At 35.0% G+C, this 20,911-nt stretch overlaps 3 protein-coding genes across 5 annotated transcripts; all 3 read right to left on the bottom strand.

The window, feature by feature from the left end:
- Window positions 1–1,309: 1,309 nt before the first annotated feature.
- Window positions 1,310–4,967, bottom strand: LOC117912492 (protein NPG1-like). Its single transcript, XM_034827082.1, has 6 exons — window positions 4,888–4,967; window positions 4,478–4,768; window positions 3,643–3,895; window positions 2,359–3,560; window positions 2,081–2,228; window positions 1,310–1,738 (listed from the first exon to the last, which is right to left on the bottom strand). Exons 2-6 carry the CDS (start codon window positions 4,649–4,651, stop codon window positions 1,419–1,421), a joined length of 2,097 nt encoding a protein of 698 aa, XP_034682973.1. The 5' UTR covers window positions 4,652–4,768; window positions 4,888–4,967; the 3' UTR covers window positions 1,310–1,418.
- A 903-nt stretch (window positions 4,968–5,870) lies between these two features.
- Window positions 5,871–10,007, bottom strand: LOC117912142 (putative RNA methyltransferase At5g10620). 3 transcript variants are annotated; one of them, XM_034826629.1, is made up of 7 exons: window positions 9,896–10,007; window positions 9,281–9,423; window positions 8,592–8,658; window positions 8,077–8,154; window positions 7,083–7,228; window positions 6,578–6,658; window positions 5,871–6,305 (listed from the first exon to the last, which is right to left on the bottom strand). In XM_034826629.1, the coding sequence occupies exons 1-6, from the start codon at window positions 9,962–9,964 to the stop codon at window positions 6,619–6,621; spliced, it is 543 nt and encodes a 180-aa protein (XP_034682520.1). In that variant the 5' UTR covers window positions 9,965–10,007; the 3' UTR covers window positions 5,871–6,305; window positions 6,578–6,618. The 3 variants fall into 3 exon arrangements, with proteins under 3 accessions (XP_034682520.1, XP_034682519.1, XP_034682521.1); XM_034826628.1 differs by having other exon boundaries at window positions 5,871–6,658; XM_034826630.1 differs by lacking the exon at window positions 6,578–6,658.
- Window positions 10,008–16,728: 6,721 nt separating this feature from the next.
- Window positions 16,729–20,001, bottom strand: LOC117912947 (receptor-like protein kinase HSL1). Its single transcript, XM_034827762.1, has 2 exons — window positions 17,352–20,001; window positions 16,729–17,252 (listed from the first exon to the last, which is right to left on the bottom strand). Exons 1-2 carry the CDS (start codon window positions 19,966–19,968, stop codon window positions 16,942–16,944), a joined length of 2,928 nt encoding a protein of 975 aa, XP_034683653.1. The 5' UTR covers window positions 19,969–20,001; the 3' UTR covers window positions 16,729–16,941.
- Between the last annotated feature and the right edge of the window lie 910 nt (window positions 20,002–20,911).

The raw sequence follows: 20,911 nt of genomic DNA, 5'->3' as shown, positions 1-20,911 counted from the left end.
TTATTTTATTTATGATTACTCTACATAATGATTTCAACTTAAGTTGTTAACTCATATAATATAGCTTTAAGTTTGGTATTAAGTTATTTATGATGATTTTAAAAAATTTTAATTAAGTAAAGTAAAAAAAAAATAGCTATGTTTCTTAATATATGCAAACTAACACATTTCATGTTAGTTCAATGTATTGTAATTTTTATGTATAAAAGGAAATAACATTTGTTTTATACTTCTATTATATTATTAATACACGCAAATTAGCATATCTCATAACATTTCCATGTATCATGATTATCTCATTTTCTTTAACTCTTTTCAAATGTATAAAATGAAAGGAAATAGCATTTGTTCTATAATTCTATTATACCATTTTATGAAAAAAAAAATTGGAAATTTAGATTGGGATGTTGGAGGCTACTAAAATGAAAGAATTTGCCATACTTATTCATATTCCACTAATTCCTAGAATAAGTAAAGAGTAAAAAGTTCATCTTTTTCTTTAATTTAATTTTTCATTTAATTTGTTCAAGTCTTCAAACAAGAAGTAATTCCTTGTGATTAGTAATTCCTTGTGATTTGGTAATTATGGCTTAGTTGCATGAAGATTGTTTTGGTTTGAGAATCTTACTTTAGAAAAATACTGAACCTGTTATATTCAACTCTCAAATATTGATGGTTAAATTTGGATTATTGAATAAAATCCAAAGATATGAAGTATGAAGAAATAATGCGAGTCAAAATACAACAAATAAACAGTGAGACTGTATTTTGATGGTAGATTTTTTTTTTTTTTTAAAAAAAGAGATTTTAAGATAAAAATTAAAAATTTTAACTTATCCAAAATCTTATTAAATTTTAGAATAAAAGTTTTTAAAATTTTTATTTAAATAAAATGTCTAAAAATTAATAAATATGAAAAGAAAAACAAATATTCCATAACCTTTAAACATAAAATAGGGTCTTTTCAAGAACATTCTTTGTCTTTTCACTTGTTTTTTTTTTTTTTTAATGATTTGTTTTAAAAAATAATTATATAAATATGAAAAATGATAAAAATATAAAACACTATTTATAATTTTATATATATATATATATATATATATATATATATATATATATATATTTAATAATATAAAAAATAGGTTAAAATTTTTCAACTTCCAAAATATACTTTTATTTTATAAAACAGTTTTAAAAAATAATTCTCAAAAATTATTTTTCCCCATTATTGTTGAAAACACTACCCCAACAAAACCTAAGGAATTGAACCTAAGAGTCTTTCTCCTTTCTCTCAAAATCAAATTCTCTTTTTAACTTCCTCATTTTTCCTAAATCAAATTTACTTCAGTAGGCCATGAAAAGGGAGAAACAACTCTATATATTCTACCGTGTGATGATATATAATAGATGACAGTTGCTTACAGCATAGAACCAAAGCGTTCAATGGGATTAGACTCTTCAAGAATGGAGGCAGCTTGGAAGCAGTCTGTGGCATCAGCTATTCTCCCATCATTCTTATGAACCACTCCCAGGAAATACCATGCCATAGAGTTGGTGGGCTGTAGCTTCAATGCATCTGAGAGTAAGCTTCTGGCAACAGGCAACATCTTTGTACTTGTCCTCGCCATCAGGGCACTCAGCAAAACTAAGCAAGGAACATAATCCGGATCTAGCAGAATTGCATCAACATAATCTTTCATAGCTTCTTCTACTTGGCCGCATCCTTCACTTATAACACCTACCAGAATCACACACAAAAATTACTATCGACGTGAATAAAAGAACAAGTATATCACTGCTCTCACTACGTAGCCTCGAAGCTCTGACCATTTGCCATTAGGGTCTTCTGTTGTCGAGAAGTTTTCAGTGATTTTGATTACTCTTTGAGAGATGGGGAGCTATGTTTAACCTAAATTGACATATCATGAAGACTTTTGGAAATATGATTATCTAATATAACAGAAAAGAAGGTCTTTCTTGATTCTGCGTTTTTAGTTATCATTTTCGATGACGATAACTTTCAGGCCATGACCTATTCTAGAAATGGAAGTATGTATAGGGATAGAGTTTCGGGTCTTGCCTTTTTGGTGCAGTGATTCCACTGAGTAATCTTTCAGCTCTAAAGCTTTCCCCAAGCATATCTCTGCATCTTTCCAACGTGAAAGGCTGGAGTACAGATTTGCAAGGCCATTCCAGACTTCAAACTCATTGATTCTATCATCTTCACCCTACCATAAAACAAATGGCTTAAAAGATGAATCCAACATCACTACTTCATCAATCAGGAACTGAGCTCTAATTTTTCAAGCTCAAGAAAGGAAAATTCAGTAAGGTACTGATATGTGTGCAGAATGTAACCTGAGAAGTACTTCCAAAAGAATTCTTTTGTGCTTGAACCAATGCAAGGAGGTACCGATAGATTTCAATAGCATCCATTGGTAAGGACTGAGCAATCTTCAGCTGGGCTTTCAGTCTGAGCAGTGGCCCTTGCTCCCATTTTGCAGTCTCATCCAAAGCAGCATCAATGACCACTTCTGCCTCAGGATATCGCTGTTGAGCGGACAAGACCACAGCGAGTAATCTCCAGCCTTTTTCCATGGACCCTCCTGTTGCATCAGTGAACTGCTTGGCATAGTGCAAAGCAGCACTCAAGTTCCTGTGCTCTGCATACTGAACTGCCAACTCAAAGATCAAATCCGGGTTGTTTTGCTCCAAAGCTATTGCCCCATCCAGTGACTTCAACGCCTCAGACAGAAGACGAGACCTCTCAAAATCAGAGGGAGCAACTCTAGCTTGCTTTCCTAAGCAGAGCCCCAGCAGACGAAGACCGACTCCTTTTAAATGCTCATCAGCCCCATTAGCATTACTTATTGCCCTCCGTGCATACTCCACTCCCTCGGCAGCAAGGAGGGAATCCTCACTACATATCTTGGCAGCTAATAGCAGTGTCACTAGGTCGTCTGGATTTTCATCTTTGTGTAAGGACTTCCTCAATAGATTCAATGAAACTCCATTTTCTCCTGCTCCAACATAGCAAAGAGCCAATGCCTTCCAACGATCATCACGTGGAAACACCCCTGGCATGGCCTCTTCAAACTTCTTTGCTAAAACAGAAGTCTGCCTGCATAGAGACAGGGCAAATCCAAGATGGTCCATTACTGATTGATCCCATTTCGTCTTCCCAAGATAGTATTTCCTGGTTAGAATCATTAACAGTAGAATAGCTTCCTCAAGATTGTTTCTTGGTACATATGAGCCATCAATCTGAGCAGCTAAACTTGGTGGCCCAGCCTCTACTCCACTGTACAGCAAGAACATTGCAAATCGCTTCTGAATCCTTGCGCAACAATCATTATCAAGATTCCATTGACTGAGGAGGGCACGTCTGTAGGCGGCCATAACTTCATTGTAGTTATCAGCCTGCTTCCAAAGCTCAGGAAGCAGCTCTGCAGCTTGGTTAAGTATCTCCTGCAGCTTCTTCTCCGCCAGCACTTCAGGTATGCCTAGAGGGAATATCTTTTCCACAGCATCAAGCACACCTTTACATTCATCAGCAGCCTCTGGACCCAGAAAAAAAACAAAGTTCAGTAAGTAATCATAATCAAAGGAGATGAGATTATGAGTACTGTAAAAGCTTGATACCAGTTGTTCTCCCAAGCTTCTGAAGGCACTTGGATTTCAAGTATAGGGCTTCAATCACAGGGCCAGCAGGTTGTTGTGAGACTGCCTGCATTGATCCAGGGCGAGACCGGGCCTTTCTAGGAGGTGTTTTTTCATCAGGTGGAGGCAGTAGCTTCTGAATAGCAGCTTGAAAATCCATGCCTTCAAAAACACGAAGAACGCCTTCCATTTTGCCCCGTTGGTACTCCAATTTCCCAAGAAGAGCTCTTGCATCCTGAAAATTTTCACAAGAGAAACAATCTGATGTACAGCTCTATTGTCAGTAAAAATTATATCAATGCATTCCATTTTAATGTCACGATGTATTAGACTTTCAATCTGCTCTCAAAAATCATACATGTAGCAGTAGTAACAGAAAATTAAGATCCACATGCAGCCATTCTTCAAGCTTTCATACTTCTTCAAACTAACATCAACCATTATCCTTCTAAACCCTATAATTTTACCAAACCATCAGTCTTGATTTTCCCGGAAGTTTGGATCATAGTCATAATCATACATAAGTGTTGAACTCCATAATCCACCAAAGTTTCAGTAACCCAGATTCACAAACACAAACAATATATCGGCTGTATGATTAGTTATGGAATAGAAACTAGCAGATATCTTTAGAAGGCTTACCAGAACTTCATATTACATCAAATTTTCCAGTTACATAACCCTCTAATGTACTAAAATTTCAATAACCCAGATTCATAAGCATAACAATACCGACCAAAACCCGAGAAAATTTCATTTCCCAATTGAATTTATCAAAATTGGAATCCATGTTAAGAATTATAATAAAAGAGCTCACCTCAGAAGTGAGAGAAAATGTCTCTCGCAAAGAAGATTCTGCCTCTTCAATGTTGCCTTCATCAAGTTTGGCCTCGAATTCATCGGTTTTCACGCAAGTGCCATTGACGCAAAGCTCACGAACCGGAACTTCCTCGGCTGATTCCGATGCTGCCGTCGCTGTTTCCGCCATCATCTTTCTTCGTAAAATTTTCAAACGAGTTGCATGCAATACCCCTCCTGAATTTCCCACCAATCTACGTCAATCCTGAGCAGAAACGAATCAATATCGAGGCCAAAACCTGTTCGTCTTCTGAGAAAATCAAGGATATTAAAAATAAATAAATAAATGAACACATTGGCTCTGTAATTTTCTTGGGAAAATCAAGGAAAAATGTAGGCTAAAAATGGTGATTTTTGTGGATTTGTTACCTCAATGTGAGCGGATCAGGAATTCTGAGATTTGGGAGATTGAAAATGGAAGAGAATTCAGGAAAGAAAAACGTAGAAACTTTGATCACCATCCACGTTGAGTGAGTAAATTGCATGAAAAACAGGCACCACGTGAATGTCACGTGCCCATCACTGTATTAGGACTTTTAAACGTTTCTTTAATTCCTTCGGGTCATACCCAATAGGAGAAATATAAAAGTATTAAGAATTAAAAAATAAAAAATAAAGATATTAAAAAAATTAATTTAGAATTTTTAAAAAATCTATGTTCCTACTCTATGTTATAAGAATTTCTTTTATATTTTTAAAAAACAAAAAATTGAAAATATATTCAAACATTGCCTAAGCTTTTCTTTCTCTCTTTTTCAAATTAGATTCAAATTTTAATTTCCTTCAATATTTTAACAAAGAAATTTAAAATCCTTGTTGATGCCAGGTGTTTGGTCCATTTTTTGTAGAAAATGAGTTTTCTTATAAAATGATTGAATGAAAATTTAAAGCTGAGCTAACAAATAAATTTATATAAACTATGGAGGTAAGAAAAGTATGGTAAGGCTTTTTTCACGAGAGGTAATAAGTTTCTTTGCTAATCTTGAAACTTTTCAAATTAATTATTTATTGAATTATACGAGGTTATGTTTGGTTCCAAAAAAAAAATTAAGAGAAAATGTGAAAAAAAATAGAAGATAAAAAAAAATAAAAGAAAATAAAAATAGATTTAAACTCGATATATTAATTTTGTATTCTTTTTTAAACTCATTTCACTTATTTCTTTTTATTATATAAAGATAAAATATTTTAAATATATATATATTTTTTTTTATGAATTTCAGTTATATTTTATTTTATTTTCTATATTTTCATGAAACCAAATATAAGAAAATCATTTTCTTTAGTATTATTTTTTTTTTCTTTAGCACTTTCCTTAACCAAGATGGAAAGATCCGGTCAACATATTGGCGTTACTCAGAAAAGCATTGCACATTGACTTCCATGAAATTACAGCAAGTTCAACATGAACCCTAAACTTATCTAACTGAATTACATAAATGGAAGAGAAATGAATAATCAGAACTCTTACATTAGTACTGATTAAGAGGAAAACCAGCATCATATCCTGGGAAACTTTGTTGAATTACCTTCGATCAACTGTGAAAGCATTGTTCAATCGACGCCAGGGAGGCTCCAGAGATCTCCCCACCATGGTTCTTTGTTTTTGCTTCTCTGTTCTGCCTCTTCTTGGTCAGGGGGGGCATGGTTTGTTATGGTGTCACCTTGGAAATGCTGATTGGAGTGACCATTCCTCGGGTGGGTTGGTGGTCTTTGCAAAAGAGAAATGAGAACCCTCCAAACCAAGGTCTCAGTGATTTCATCGATCAGCAAAAGAAGAATTATATCTGGAAATTCTTTTATGAATTTTGTAAGGCAAGTTAAATGAGATTTGAAATTTAGGTTAGCTCATACTCGTTTTCAATAAATGTACTGGAAGTTTGGAAGATAGAAGAGGTAGATGCCAAGTACAACAAGGTAGAAGAGAATTGTTGGCTTGTGGCAGCATTACAAAGAAGGAAACATGGTGATAGTTCATCAGTTGAAAAGCAAACATATGACAATCAGAAGAAAAAGAAGATTAGACCATGTAGAGAAAGAGAGAGAGTGTGTTTATTACCATAATACATTTATATGATTCAGCTCACACAATAGAAATTGTTAATGATGGTATTTTTGCCCTTTTAGAATTGTCCATGCCCTAAAAGTACAAACAATAAAGTAATCATTATTCTACTTCACTAAGTGAAGAACATGTTATTACAGAACTTCACAAACAATCAAAAGACATTAAACCCTAATATGACCTTATCCAACCTGGACCACAGACAGAATATGGTGTAGACACAATGAACTCATGATAGAGCAATAAAAATAAAAATAAAAAGTATTCACTTCCCATACTTGATAACCTTGCATTTTCTGGTAATCTTATTTAAGGCAAAGCTTTCCTGATCATATTTGCAAAGAAATACGATATCCAATATGGTATTTCTTCATCTTTCATAATACACAAATGTGTTTTTAAGTTTAATTCCTAGCAAGATTCATAAGCTCATATTTAAACAATATGAAACCAAATGGTACTGGATCCAAAATACAATTGCAATTTACAACATCCTTACCGGTAAAGTTGTTCCATGAGCACAAGTAGAGCAATTTGGTGATTTAAGACCATTGAAGACAACTTGATCGATATGTTAGCACGTTTTCTCAATTGCTCTCCATGACCATAAGGTCCACCAATGCAAAATGATAACCTTGCAGCTCCCTGAGAAACAGAAGTAATAAAAAGCTACCAACATGAAAGTCTTTAAATGTAATGCTTAAATCATATATATATGTATCAAGAAGTTGCAAATCAACCTATTAAAACCACAAAGAAAAAAAAGTTGCAAATCAAGACATGGGGTAGCTGCATAGGCACATGTTTTCAGATGCATCACAGGTCCTATCTAGGATGCAAGTTGAGATTAGTTTTGATCTCAACTAGCTATTTGGTCACTTACAGATTGCAAGGGCCCAAGGAATTGGATTGGAATAATTACCCAGCTTGATATCTAAGATCCAAGGGTGTGGAATTATGTAGACATTGATTAAGGTATATGAAATTAAAATCTTTCAGGTAACTGCAAGACATAAAAGTCAAATTCGTCAAACTGAGAAGTAGAAAAAGCAAACTTATTTTGCTCATCTGGCCAGCAGTACAGTGTTTCCCCTAAGATAATAGTTGAACCCCAAGTAATAAAGGGAGCATGATATCAATTGTGTGTTCAAATCCTAACAGTTTAAGCTTCTAGGGAAGAGGACAACTTAGACATGGTATCAAAGCTATCCCCCTCATCCCCTACATACACTCTTATCCCTTCTCTACCTCTCCCATCACAGTCCATGGAAGATGAAATATTTTATTGTTTAAAATAGATAATTTTGCAGTATACAATATTCATTGACATCCAAACATCTACATATACATACTTCTAGGATATGGTATGAAAGCATTAAATGATCCGCTTCATGTAGTGCGCATGCACATCCACTAGAATAAGAAAATATCCATTTCCAAGTATATATAGGTTTGTGCTTGAAGAATATTTAAATAGACAAAGTCGCCCATACTGTATTCCCGACATCTCTGAGTAACTCAGCCATCTGTATGGATCCAAGGTCTAGCCCATGCTCATCCAACATCACAACCTACAATTAAATAACAATGGAGTGGAGATAAGAACATGCAATCAAGCTTCAAACAAACAAAAAGAAATCCTTCCTGCAAGTATTTTAAAGGTTCCCCAGGAACTCTTGTAGAAATGGAGGTGCTACATTTTTGTTTTCGAAGCATTGCAGTTACAAATCCATCTTCTGGAATGAATTCAATAATGTTTCAGAGTTTGCAAACATGGGGATTCAACTAAAACATGAAATCAAGAACAACAAATTTTGATGAACAGACAAATAATTGTTTTTCTTAATAATAGTGTCAGCAGATGTTCAAGTAACTTTTCTTTTTTTCAATTTTTTGAGTGTTTGCAAAAGAAATTATCCTTAGGAAGCACCAAGTAAGATTACCACGGTTAACAATCAAAAATCAAATTAACATGGTGATAATGCCCAAATGGTGTTTGAGATCATACCCAATCATCAGGCCGGATGAGACCCATGACTGCTGTATCTTCATTTTCAACCTGAGCTTTCACATCGCTGCCATGTATGACAAAGAGTTACAACATAAACCATTTCTGAATAAACCAATGATCTATAAAAAAAAAGTCTCCAGTAAGTATTTCCAGTACTATCAGTCAACACATGCAACAGAGGGAAAGGTCCTGGTGGCAGAAAGTTTCATCATGTGATAACGGTTTAGGGTCTGCATTGAGATGGATGATAAATAGTTCGGGCTTCGAAGAATCAATGATGGCATACTACTGTAGAAAAGGAAGGGCTAAAAGCCCGACCTTCCATCTCAAAGACAGAAATTAAATTAAGCAAACAAAATTAGTTGAAGGTTGCAGTTTCAAAATCTCCTCAATTTTACTTTTAAAACATACAGGATTTGGAGATTAGAAGGAACTCAACAATTATTTCTGCATATATCTATAGAATGCTCATCCATATTTTTCACATTATAAAATTGTGATTTGGGTGAAGATGATTCCAGTTCTGCAACAACATCTAAGACACATTTATTCAATGAAAACTAATCAAAAGAAACACACGCAGATAAACAAATTATATCAATATTTACAATCCTCATAACATAGAATTAAAATTTAGCAAAATCAGTCAACCATTTAAGTCAGATGATTCCAATGAAGCAACAAACCGAGCATTTTTAGGATTTGACCGGATTTGGATATCATCCGCGCTGCAGTAGTATTTCAGCTTCTCAATGTACTCATCGACAATGAGTTGTACCCCACGGGATCTCTTTTTCCCTACTGTTAATATCCGTATGGGAACCGGTCTCTGCGCAAACACAAAAAAGAATTTGCCATCAAACCTTAAAGATGAAGAAGAAATCTCAATTTCTGCTGTTTGTTTGTCACGAAAAATAAGAAGGAAAACAAAATCTGATACCACTTTCCCTCCGAGTTTCTGAGAAAAGTAAATTCAATCATTGCAACTGAGTCGAAATCTGAAAGAAACCGTTTCGTAATTTACACAATCGATAGGAAATCGTTAAGTCACAATCAAAATTTTGTGCGACGGTTGAATTTTGGGAAAAAAACCTAAGAACAAGTTCAGCTATTGGTTGTTTGATTCATCACTAAAATTAAAAATTATAGTAATATTAATAATGATGTTCCGTTCGGAAACAGAGAAAATGTTGGAACTGAAATCAAAATCTTACATATTCATTGTTTGGAATCCGAGAAAACAAGATTGTAAAAAAATAAATAAATTTATATGAAGTGAGGTTGAGTTGAGTTAACTGTACCACTGATTCAGGCGTGTGTCTCTGTCTCTGACGAAGAATATTTGAACAGAGGGAGAGCGAAATCGCCATTTCCTTCTACTCTTTGCTGTTTACAGTTTCTCCACAGAATGAGACTGAGCCATCTGAGAGAAAGACCGAAGGTTTCTAGCAAACGACGTCGTTTGAAGTTCTCCGTGTCCTTCGAAACTCAGCGCTGTTTAACTTTCTCCGTTTGTTTGGAGATCAAACGACGCCGTTTGGTTTTCTCCGTACAATTTTTGTGTTCTATCTTCATAATGTTAAGGGATGATAAAAATGAGGTAAAGGCAAAACCATGAGAAAATAAGTTGAGAGTGTGGGACCTATATCCATCTAGGTATAACCTCATTTCTTGTCCAGGTATGAATAAAGGTTATCCAGACAGTATCTATATTCATTACATAAGTAATAAATGTTTTGAACGATCACGTCAAGAGTAATTATAAGCATAAATGTCTAACTTTAAGTTCAAAAACCTTTATTCATAAGGCTAATTATTAGAATTTAAAGTAGTAAAAAAGTATATAAAAGAATTTATCAGAAACCATCAACCATTAGAATTTAAAAATAAAAAAAAAGTTTCCTAAAAAATTATTATTTATTTATTTAAAAAAAAACTAACTTAAGCTTTGAATGGATATATCCAAAAAAACCATCTAGAAGCACTTTATTACGAGAACATTCGTTGTTTGCTTAGAGGAAGTTAATCGGAGTAGAGCATTGTTAGCCTTTTGTGTCTATATATATATATATATATATATATATATATATATATATCAATTTTTCATAGCTGTCTCCACCCCAGATCTTCTATCTTTGATTTACAAGAGGAATATGATGCTTCGTAAAGTAGAGAGAGAGAGAGAGAGAGACCCCTGTTCCTCTATATTTGATTTACATAATCTTATATCTTTGATTTACAAGAGGAATATGATGCTTCGTAGAGGAGAGAGAGAGAGTGCTTCGTAAAGTACAACATCAAACTTTTATTAACTTACATATCAAGATTCATGTTCAATGAGTGCTTCGTAAGTACAACATCAAACTTTTATGAACTTATATATCAAGATTCATGTTCAATGAAATTGTTTTTAAAGCCATCATCGATCTCTGGTGTGTTCTCCCATGGCTATCATCAAAGATGAAGATGCACTCAACGGACATCTTTACCATGCATTTATGGAAGGAGACGAGGCAGAGGTGATCAAACTCTGCGAAAAAACAGCAGAAGGCCCACTACACAAAATGACTATACATAAGGATGTCGAGGCCTCGCGTCCTTGGTGATCCACGTAGCTGCCAGATGGATGGACACACGATCTCAACCAATACAGGTTCTTGACTCAATCGCTCCTGCAAAAGACATCCGGGCAGAGTGTCCGGATGCACCCTCCGATGGTTTTGTTAGTCATGGAAAGAGAGATAAATCAGTTGGCCTTTTTGCTAGGTATTGCAAAATTACCTTCCTCTTTGTGCGAAGGTTCATATATATAACATCAGGAGTTCTCTCTCCTCCATAAATGATGGAAGGCTTTTTTGTTTACCATGATGCCACTAGGTGGTGGCAGGGACATCCTCACCCCACGGGCGGCTGTCAGAGATTGTGGGAGGCGTCGTGACTGTCAGAGATCGTGGGAAGTGACTTGCCGTCACTTCTGTCTTTTCACTCTACAGGCGTTGGAATGTGAATTGTGACAAGATGTCAGAATGACGTAGTAAGGCATACTTACTTTGGTCGATGATCCGGACAAACATATCCGGATAGAATATGAAAGGTCATCGGATGTCAGAATGACATAGTAAGGCATGCTTACTTTGGTCGACGATCCGGACAAACATATCCGGATAGAATATGAAAGGTCGCCGGATGAGAATTGGCGGCGGTTCGGATGTGATGCTTTGCGAGTGTCGTGTGCTTCTATTTCAGGGAGTTCGGATAGGAGAAGCGCGCCACGTGTCTTCTTGGGGGAATCCGGATGGAACTGATCCGGATAGAACTGTGTGCCACGTATCCTCAGGTGGAGGGGTCCCTACAAAGGACACAATCATTCATGTAGCCTGTGATGCCAAAAGAAGTGATCTTGTGCTTAAGTTGCTGGAAGTGTTGCCCAAAGACCATGATCCCAGACTACTCACTGTTAAAAACGATGTCGAAAACACTATACTCCACAAAGCAGCCACGGATAGCTGCCTGCTGCCTGCTACGGAAGAAATGTTGAGGAGAGCGTCGGAGTTGTTAACGAAGCGCAATGTCTATGGCGAGATTCCTCTCTTTTGCGCCGCAAGAAATGGGGAGAAGAAAATGTTCAAATTTCTAGTTGGTGAAGTTGAGAAAAGAGGCCCCAAGGAAGAAGAATATCTAAAAGGCATTTTCCAGAGGAAAGATGCAACCACTATTCTTCATATTACAAACCTTGCTGAGCACTACGGTAAGTTCCCATGTGCTCTCTTCCTTCTAGTGCCACTCCCTTACCCTAGCTAAGCCTTTATGTTTTAGTGTTGGTCTTGTTTAGAAGGTGAAGAACGCTAAATCTAGGTTTTCTAAAACTGATTTTTTGTTATTTGCAAAATAATAATTTTAAAAAAATTGTAGTATATATATAGTTGTGCTTTGGTAATGAATTTAAATTCAGGCACGGGTAACCCTAATGATTTTGGTTATCTTAAAAGACTTAGGTTGTGTTTGTTTTTTGGCTTAATAGAAAAAACCAAATATTTTAGCTTTTTCTATTCAGCCAAAAGTGACTTATTGACATCATCCAACATAATTAAATTGAACTTATTGATAACAAGTTCACTCTAGTTATGTTGGATGATGTCAACAGGTCACTTTTGGCTGAATAGAAAAAGCTAAAATATTTGGCTTTTTTTATTCAACCAAAAAACAAATACCACCTTAGTCTATTTTCATGGAACCCAATTAGCTTTAAGATGAAATAATAAAAATCTAATAAAAAAATTAATTAAAATCATGAGTCTAATTATATTCTTTTTTAATTTAATTTTGTTTTTCCTTTTTATAAATAATTGTAAGAAGATTCAATGTGTCGGTTTGATTGCACACTTTTGGTATAACGAGTTTTTTAAAAAATATCAAGTGTTTTACAAAATTAAAAAATACTTTAAAAAAACAAAAAATCAAGTATACTACTTTCTAAAAGAATACTTCATGGGTGATTCCCTAAAAACACTTTTTATCAAGTACTTCTAACACGAGCACCTCAAACAAACTCTTAACTCTTGTTGAAATTTATACTTGTAGACCTGGGTAAGTTGATCGCAACAAAGCATGGCTATATAAGTAATCTAAAAGATGAAGATGGAATGACTGCTCTTCAACTTCTGGCATGCGATTCATCGGCATTTAAAGTTGGAAGAGAATATGGATTTCTAAAGCACTTCATGTCCTCTTGTACAATATATTTTCATTCTATGTTTTTTTTCCATTTTGTGCAAATTTCCTCTTCTTGTTTCATCACTATTTAGTAGCCAAATTTTTTTTATTTATGATCACAACTCTGTGGAGTGAATGGAATTGTTTTTCAGGTCTGTCAAGGAAAAAGGAAGAAGATAAAACTAGTTAGGAAGATGATGAAGAGTCCCAAGCCAAAGTTCTATCTACTTCTGGTACATTCCGTAGGTAAAATCATATCAAATTTCCATTTAAAAGTCTGTTTAAAAGTGATTTTAGAAAACATTTTAAATCATTTTAATAGTTAAATAATAAAAAATTTGAAGTATTAAAAATATTAGAAACATTTCTTATAATTACTATTAAATAAGTTCTAGGTCACAAGTTTAGGTTTGGATTTTATCCAATCATTCGATTAATTACTAACTTTGCAACAAATATTAATATGATTGCATCTTTGTGATATACTGGTTTATTTATAATTTCTTGATCTTCTCTGAATTCTTATATGTGAAAATAAGATAATAGAGTATGATTAGAATTTATGTTTAAAAACAGTTTTCTATTTTAAAAAAACATATTGATAATTTTTATCCTGGTTACTATTTTAAAAAGTAATTATAAAATATAGAATATGGTTGAAAATAAAACATTATAAAACAAATTATTTTTAAAAAATATTTTGAAAATATGGAACAGTTTGACCAAGTTTCTAAACACAAAAAATAGGACTATATCCAAGATGAAATAGTTCTAAAAATTAGTTTTTGAAAATTGTTATATGATGTTTTATATAATAAAAATTGTTTAAAATTTTGAAATGTTTTTTATATTATTAAATATATATTTTAAAACCAACTTTCATTTATTATACTTTATTTTTAATTATTTTTTATATTTATAAAATTATTTTTTAAACAAACCCTTGAAAAATAAGTTAAAACAACAAAAGATGTTTTTTAAAGATACTTTAATTTTTATTTTTAAAAATAAAAAATTATTTTCTATTTTCTAACTAAATTAAAAAGCCTAAGTCAAATAAGCTAACTTTTTTTAAAAAAAAAAATATGAGGAACTGATTTTGGAAACATTGTCCATAATTGCACATTTTCATTTGTTGCGAAGCTAAATTAACCACGTTGGAGACGGCCCATGTTGGAAGGAGTTAGGAAAAGGAGAGCTAAATATGAATCAGCCTGTGATCTGGCAAAGTTGTTGATCCAAAAAGACACTTCATGGAAGACCACCGAAGCATGTATTTCATATTACATGTCTTTGAAAGTGATTAATAAGGAAAGTGAATGATTAATCCATACATCCTCACTATGTGAGATCTTTAGGGCTTATTACAATTATAATAGCTCACTATTGCACTCTTTGTATTTTTTGCTATGTTTTGAAGTGACAAATTAATGTTGCTACTTTAGTATGTTTTCGATCAAAATAAAATAATTTACAAGCAACTAATTTGAATATAAAAGACATGAACTTAAAAGAAATATTATTTTTTGAGTTACATTAATAAAGAATTATTCACGGTTGACCAATTATATTGCTTTTGTAGCCAATATAATTATTAATACATTTAATATATTGTGTAGTATGCAACTTTGATGGCTTAAGTGTATACATTAAAATGTAACTAAATAAATCTAGGTTACGATAAGACATGATTATAATTGTTCACTCATAATTTTGGAGTTAAGTTATTATGTATCCCTAACAGGTACATAACTTTATAAGCTCCCCAAATTGTAGATGTGTTCACATGGTCAACTGTTCATTTACTTGTATGAATCACCTTCAAAAAGTTGAGATAATAGACTTGGATAATTATCGATCAACTGTATTAGCCCATCTTGTGCAAGTGAGAGATGTTGGAGTTGGGCGGGTGCCCAAGTCGGGCTGGCCCAACCCAATCCAACAAATTAGAAATTTTGGGAGAATATTTAATGAGAGGTTTTTGTGGTGTGAAACAAAATGATTCTTGATTTTACTGTGATTCCATTCTCTGATATGAAAATTTGAATAGTGAAACAATCTTTTCTTTTTTTATTAAAAGGTAATCCGAAAATTTCCAACATTTTCTTTTTCCCTCAGTCTTGCCTGAAACCAGGATGCAATACCACTTGACATGCATTAATGGTTTTGACCACAAGAAAACATTTTCTATAGTTTGGCTACAAAGAGGGTTCTTTTCACTGGGTTTTCCATGTATAAAGTGCTCCTTATTGCTTGGTCAAAAATCATAGAAACAAATGCAGAATTGCATGCATATATGCATAATAAAACAAATTTATTGTATTTTATTTTCTTTGCCAACGAAATCTACAGCCGTTTTGCAGACAAGATAAAAAGAAAACAATCCCACTACCGGCCAAACCCACGAGGGTCATGGCTTTAGAAAAGTACCTCACCCAGAAAAAGTTGAAGACACCTTGAGCATTTAAATTGACTTTGTGGAAGGTGATAGATTGGGAGATATGTTATGTACCACAATCCTGACAATGACCAAGCCGGCCAAGAAGGTTCGTTTCCAGTACACCTGAGAGTTGGTTCCGATCAAGCAACAAAAATAAGATACTTGGAAGACTTGTCAGTTCAGAAACATTTTTAAATTTGTTGCAGAGGAGATTCTAGCAGGAATTGGACCGGAAAAGTTGTTATTTTCTAATGTCTACCCATCACAAAATCCATCTCTATTCACTTGGGAGTTTCCCAGAAGATGTCCAAATGAACATAAAGTAATAATTTATAACAACATGACTACATTTTATATAAATAGAAATGAAAATTTATTATCTCAAAATTTTAAAGAAAACTTATCTCAAAATTTTTAATAACATAAAGGTAAATCCTTACTTTCATATTCGGTTTGTTCCAAATGCCATCTTAGTTACAGGGAGTCTCATTAATTAATTGATTGCATTTGATGACATAAATCACTAATTGCTTAAAAATGAAAACCATGTAACAACCACTAAATTGATCATTGAAATTAGACTAACCTTTTAAGCAAAACCAAATACTGATTTTTACAATAGTGTGATTTTTTTATGTTCCTCGAAGACATGGCCGGAGTTCCATTCCACGCTTTGCCCCGTCGCCTCTTGATTTTCCATGCTAGGGTTTCGAAAAAGGGCTTTTAGAGCATGAGGTAAATCTTCTTTCATCTGAACAGACTAGGTTTGGATTGGAAATGCGATGTGGTCTCTGTTATTGAGTTATTAAATATTGATATTGCGAAGGTTGGATATTGATTTTGGATGTGGGTTTTGGGCCTTAAGATTTACATTGAGAATGGAAAAAAGGTGGTGAATAAGTGACGCATATCAGGAGTATCAGTTTGTAATCAAAGGCAGCGAAGGCCCTCCAGTGTGCAGGGAATCCCAACCAGCAAAAAAGGCAAATCAAAATATTAATTACCCTTTAGGAACCAGCCTGTAACTTCAATTCATGAATCCCAAATTACAGCGCCTTAAAATAATGAACATGAAAAAAAACGCGCACACACAAACCATGATGGTGGGCCTCAGTAAAGTATTTCACCCAAAGAAATTAGACACCTGGAGCATGTAAATCAACTTAATCTGTGGAAGATGATGCCGCAACCCTGTTAATGACCAAGCCGGCCAAGAATAGACACAACCTCCTTCATATGCGGTCTAGCAGAAGGTTCTTTTCCGGTGCACCTAAGGCCTAGCTTGAAGACTCTGATCATTTCTTCACGGTAACATTGTTCCATGATCTCTCCATCCAGGGCTTCCTCTATGGGCTTTTCGTCTTCCAAGTGCTTCCACGCCCATTCAGCAAGGTTCTTATTCTCGTTTCCCTCAATGGCTTCTCTTCCAGTGGTCAACTCTAGAAGGACAACTCCATAGCTGTACACATCCATCTTCTCATTTGCCTTACGTGTATATACACGCTCTGTCATCCAAATAAGAAAAGTTCTGTACCATAAATTTTGAAGAAAACAAAACAAAAATGATGGACAAATATTTGGATAAAACTCTTGAATATGCTTACCAGGAGCAATGTATCCAAAAGAACCTAAAAGATCAGAGGTGGTCCCCGACTCTTCTTGCTTGGTCAACATTTTGGCCAGTCCAAAATCTGCAATCTTTGCCTTGAATTGGGAATCCAGAAGAATGTTGCTAGATTTTACATCTCGATGGATGATACTATTGTAGCAGTCTTCATGCATGTAGCGTAGGCCCTGTGCAGCTCCAATAGCAATCTGCCGCCTTTTTGGCCAATCCAAGACAGCATATTGGGTTGAACTTGTGGACGATGATGCCCGCTTCTTACTATGAAGCCATTTATCCAAGCTTTGATTCTCCATGTACTCATAAACAAGAAGCTTTGAGCTTTCACTTGAAATGGTGCATAGCATCTTTACTATGTTGGCGTGGCGTATGGAGCCCAGTATCTGAGCTTCTGCTGTAAATTGCTTCTCCAGGTTCTTGTCTAGTTTCCTGTCATTAATCAAAATCCTTTTAACAGCAACACACTCCCTTGAATTGTTAATGGGAACCCGGTATACCATCCCAGATCCTCCTTTTCCAATCAAACTATCTTCTTTCAAATTCGACAATATATCATCCTCGGTAAAATTGAACTTCTGGTATGCTGTGAACTTCCATCGGGTTGCAAGATTTTCCCTCCCCTTCTCCTTAATATAATATCTAACCATGAAGAAGGTACACAAAGACATAATAACTACGAAACCAACTATGGGGAAAGCTATAATCATAGCAAGGTATTTAGTTGGCAATTTGTGGGATCCACTGCATCTCTTCAAAGTTGGAATATTGCCACAGAGTTTGGGATTGTTCGAAAAACTATTTTCATAATCCCACTTTTCAAGCTGATGGGGGATTTTTCCAGAGAGATTGTTGGATGAAAGGTTAAGGGAATTGGGATTGAAATGGCCAAGTTCAGAAGGCACTTGACCAGAGAATTGGTTTTCAGAGAGGTCAAGAAAAGCGAGTCTAGGTAAAGAACATATGGCTTTTGGAATTGGACCAGAGAATTGGTTTCTTGCAAAATTCAAAGTAGTCAGTGAATTCCATGTGTATATTTCGGAAGGAAGTTGGCCTGAGAATTGATTCCCATCGAGCAACAAGGTAGAGAGGCTTGGGAGACTGGTTAATGCCACTGGAATTTTCCCTGAAAGGAGATTATTGCTGGCCTTGAACTCCTTTATATTCACCCAAGAAGAGATTCCGACAGGAATTGGACCGGATAACCTATTGTTACTAATCTCCACGCTTAACAAATTGGATCCCAATTTACCCGGGAGTTTTCCGGAGAACAAATTGTTATTTAACATCAAGCTCGTCAAATTTGAGGATGCCCATAGACCTGAAGGAATCTCGCCGGAAAAGCTGTTATTAAAAAGTTGAAGAATAAGCAAACTACCGCAATCCCCCAGCGATTTTGGCACTTGTCCACTCAGTTTGTTGGAGGAAGCAATCAGGGCAAACAAAGTGCCACGGGCACATAAATGTTGAGGCATTGGCCCACTCAGTTGATTCTCTGATATATCCAACACCTCGAGATTGGAGAGAATGCCTAATTCTGAAGGCAAAGCTCCGCCCAGTCTATTTCTAAAAACCCTCAAAATTTTCAGGCTAGGAATGAGTGCTATAATTGGAGGTACCACTCCAGACAACCGATTCCAGAAAAGACTCAGACTCGTCAAATTTTGTAGCTTCCCAAGACCCTCTGGTATCGATCCGATCAAGCTGTTGCTTGAGAGATCAATGTCAATCAAATTAAAGGACTCAATACGCCAAGGAATGTGGCCGGACAATCTATTATTATAGAGATACAAATTGGCCAAATTATTCAACTTTAGCATACCTCCAGGGATGCTGCCATTCAGATTGTTGAAAGAGAGATCCAAATGCTCCAGCCTGGACAGATTGTTGAAGCTCCCCGGTATTCCTCCGATCAAATTCGTGTCCGTCATCCACAGAAACTTTAACTTGTTCAATGCGCCGAGCTCCTTCGGAATGGTTGAATGCAGTAACTTATCATTATAAGCCATCGCCAAATGTTCAAGATTGGACAAGTTACAGATCTCCACAGGCCAAGTCCCGTTGAACTCATTTTGAACCAGAGATAAGTACCGAAGCTCCCGTAGTCGCCCAATAGCCGCCGGGATATCGCCGGAATAGTTGTTTGTGGTGATATCCAGGTGCCGAAGGCGTGAAAGTTGGCCGATATCAGCCGGAATCGGGCCTACGAAATAGTTTTGTGACAAGACAAGATATTCAAGTTTCGAACAATTCAGAATCCTAGGGAACTCACCGGAAATGTAATTGTTGGAAACGTCGAGTGACTTAAGGTTGTGCAGGTCACAAATCGTGGCTGGAATTTTCTCAGTGATGTTCTTGTTGTGGAGTGAAATTCCGGTGACTTTGTTATGAGCGCATGTTATCTCCGGCCAATCACATGGTGATGATGACGAATTCCAGGATTGGAGGGAGTGTGGATTGCCGAGTCGCAGTTTAAGTTCCAATAGTATCGATCGTTCGGTGTTGAAACTCTGTGAAATTACTTGGAAGGGCTGGAGGGACAAGAACATGAATAGGTTGAGTAAAAGGGCAAGGGCAAATGAAAAGGGTGGTTTCGACATTTTTGGGATATGAGTAGGCTATCGGCACCTGAGAAGAGAAGAGTATTGCCGGGAAAGAAATTGTGTTGGCGCAAAATCAAACGGTGGACGCCCTCTATTTATAGGCCTTCGATTTTATAAAATGACCCTCGTTTTATAAAATGACCCTGATGTTGGTTTTAATTTACATCATCTGCCCCAAAGACAAATTAGGATGCCCAATAAGATGGATAGTTGAATATTCAAACCTTGTGAAATTAGGTTCTTTGAGTGGCTCATTAGTCATTCCCTTCACTGACACTCAAAAGTCAAAACATAGAGAAATATGTGGAGCCACTCATATTGACTGGTAAAAGTCGGTATCAAATTCAAAGGTGCGAGATTGAAATGCAAGACGTCTAAAGATGACAGGAAGAAAGACCAAAAAACATTTTGATTTGGTTTTTCTTTAAAATATTTTATTACTTAAATATCCTTGAAAATATAAAATTCTAATTTGTTTTAAGTTGACACAGTATTTTACTATGGGAACAATAAATATTTAATTAACTTAAAAAAAAAAAAAAGTTAATCTAGCCCTATTAGAAGATTTCACTTGAATGAATCACTGTTGCTTTGATGAAATTATTGAATTTTTTTTTGTAAAAAAAAAAAATCTTCTAAAACCTTTGGGTGTTTTCATAGTTGGTGGTGACCGCGTGGTCAGGTGTGCAATTTGATAGCTTTGATCTTTTGAGTTTCTTTTACATTATTTGATTTTATATATATTTTTTTAACTTTTTATAAAATACTTGTTGGCTTGGTAAAAACATGCAATTATGAATTTTAAAATATTTTTTTTTTAAAACAATGATAATTATATTCAATAAAAAATACTATGAGTTAATATATAGCTTTTGAATTTATTATTAAATTTTTATTTTTGTTTCATTTTCTATCAATTGAACATGTTGCCCCTCCTTGG

Source organism: Vitis riparia, chromosome 4, assembly GCF_004353265.1.
Source record: "Vitis riparia cultivar Riparia Gloire de Montpellier isolate 1030 chromosome 4, EGFV_Vit.rip_1.0, whole genome shotgun sequence".
NCBI lineage: Eukaryota > Viridiplantae > Streptophyta > Magnoliopsida > Vitales > Vitaceae > Vitis > Vitis riparia.
This window is presented reverse-complemented; position numbering and strand designations above follow the sequence as displayed.

Coding starts and splice junctions, on each gene's coding strand:
- LOC117912492 (XM_034827082.1), bottom strand. CDS start 4,651: ATGATGGCGGAAACAGCGACGGCAGCATCGGAATCAGCCGAGGAAGTT. Junction 3,896..4,477: donor CATTTTCTCTCACTTCTGAG/GTGAGCTCTTTT, acceptor GAAAATTTTCAG/GATGCAAGAGCTCTTCTTGG. Junction 3,561..3,642: donor GAAGCTTGGGAGAACAACTG/GTATCAAGCTTT, acceptor TTCTGGGTCCAG/AGGCTGCTGATGAATGTAAA.
- LOC117912142 (XM_034826628.1), bottom strand. CDS start 9,964: ATGGCGATTTCGCTCTCCCTCTGTTCAAATATTCTTCGTCAGAGACAG. Junction 9,424..9,895: donor GACACACGCCTGAATCAGTG/GTACAGTTAACT, acceptor GTGTTTGCGCAG/AGACCGGTTCCCATACGGAT. Junction 8,659..9,280: donor TCAAATCCTAAAAATGCTCG/GTTTGTTGCTTC, acceptor CATACATGGCAG/CGATGTGAAAGCTCAGGTTG.
- LOC117912947 (XM_034827762.1), bottom strand. CDS start 19,968: ATGTCGAAACCACCCTTTTCATTTGCCCTTGCCCTTTTACTCAACCTA. Junction 17,253..17,351: donor TTTTGGATACATTGCTCCTG/GTAAGCATATTC, acceptor TTTGGATGACAG/AGCGTGTATATACACGTAAG.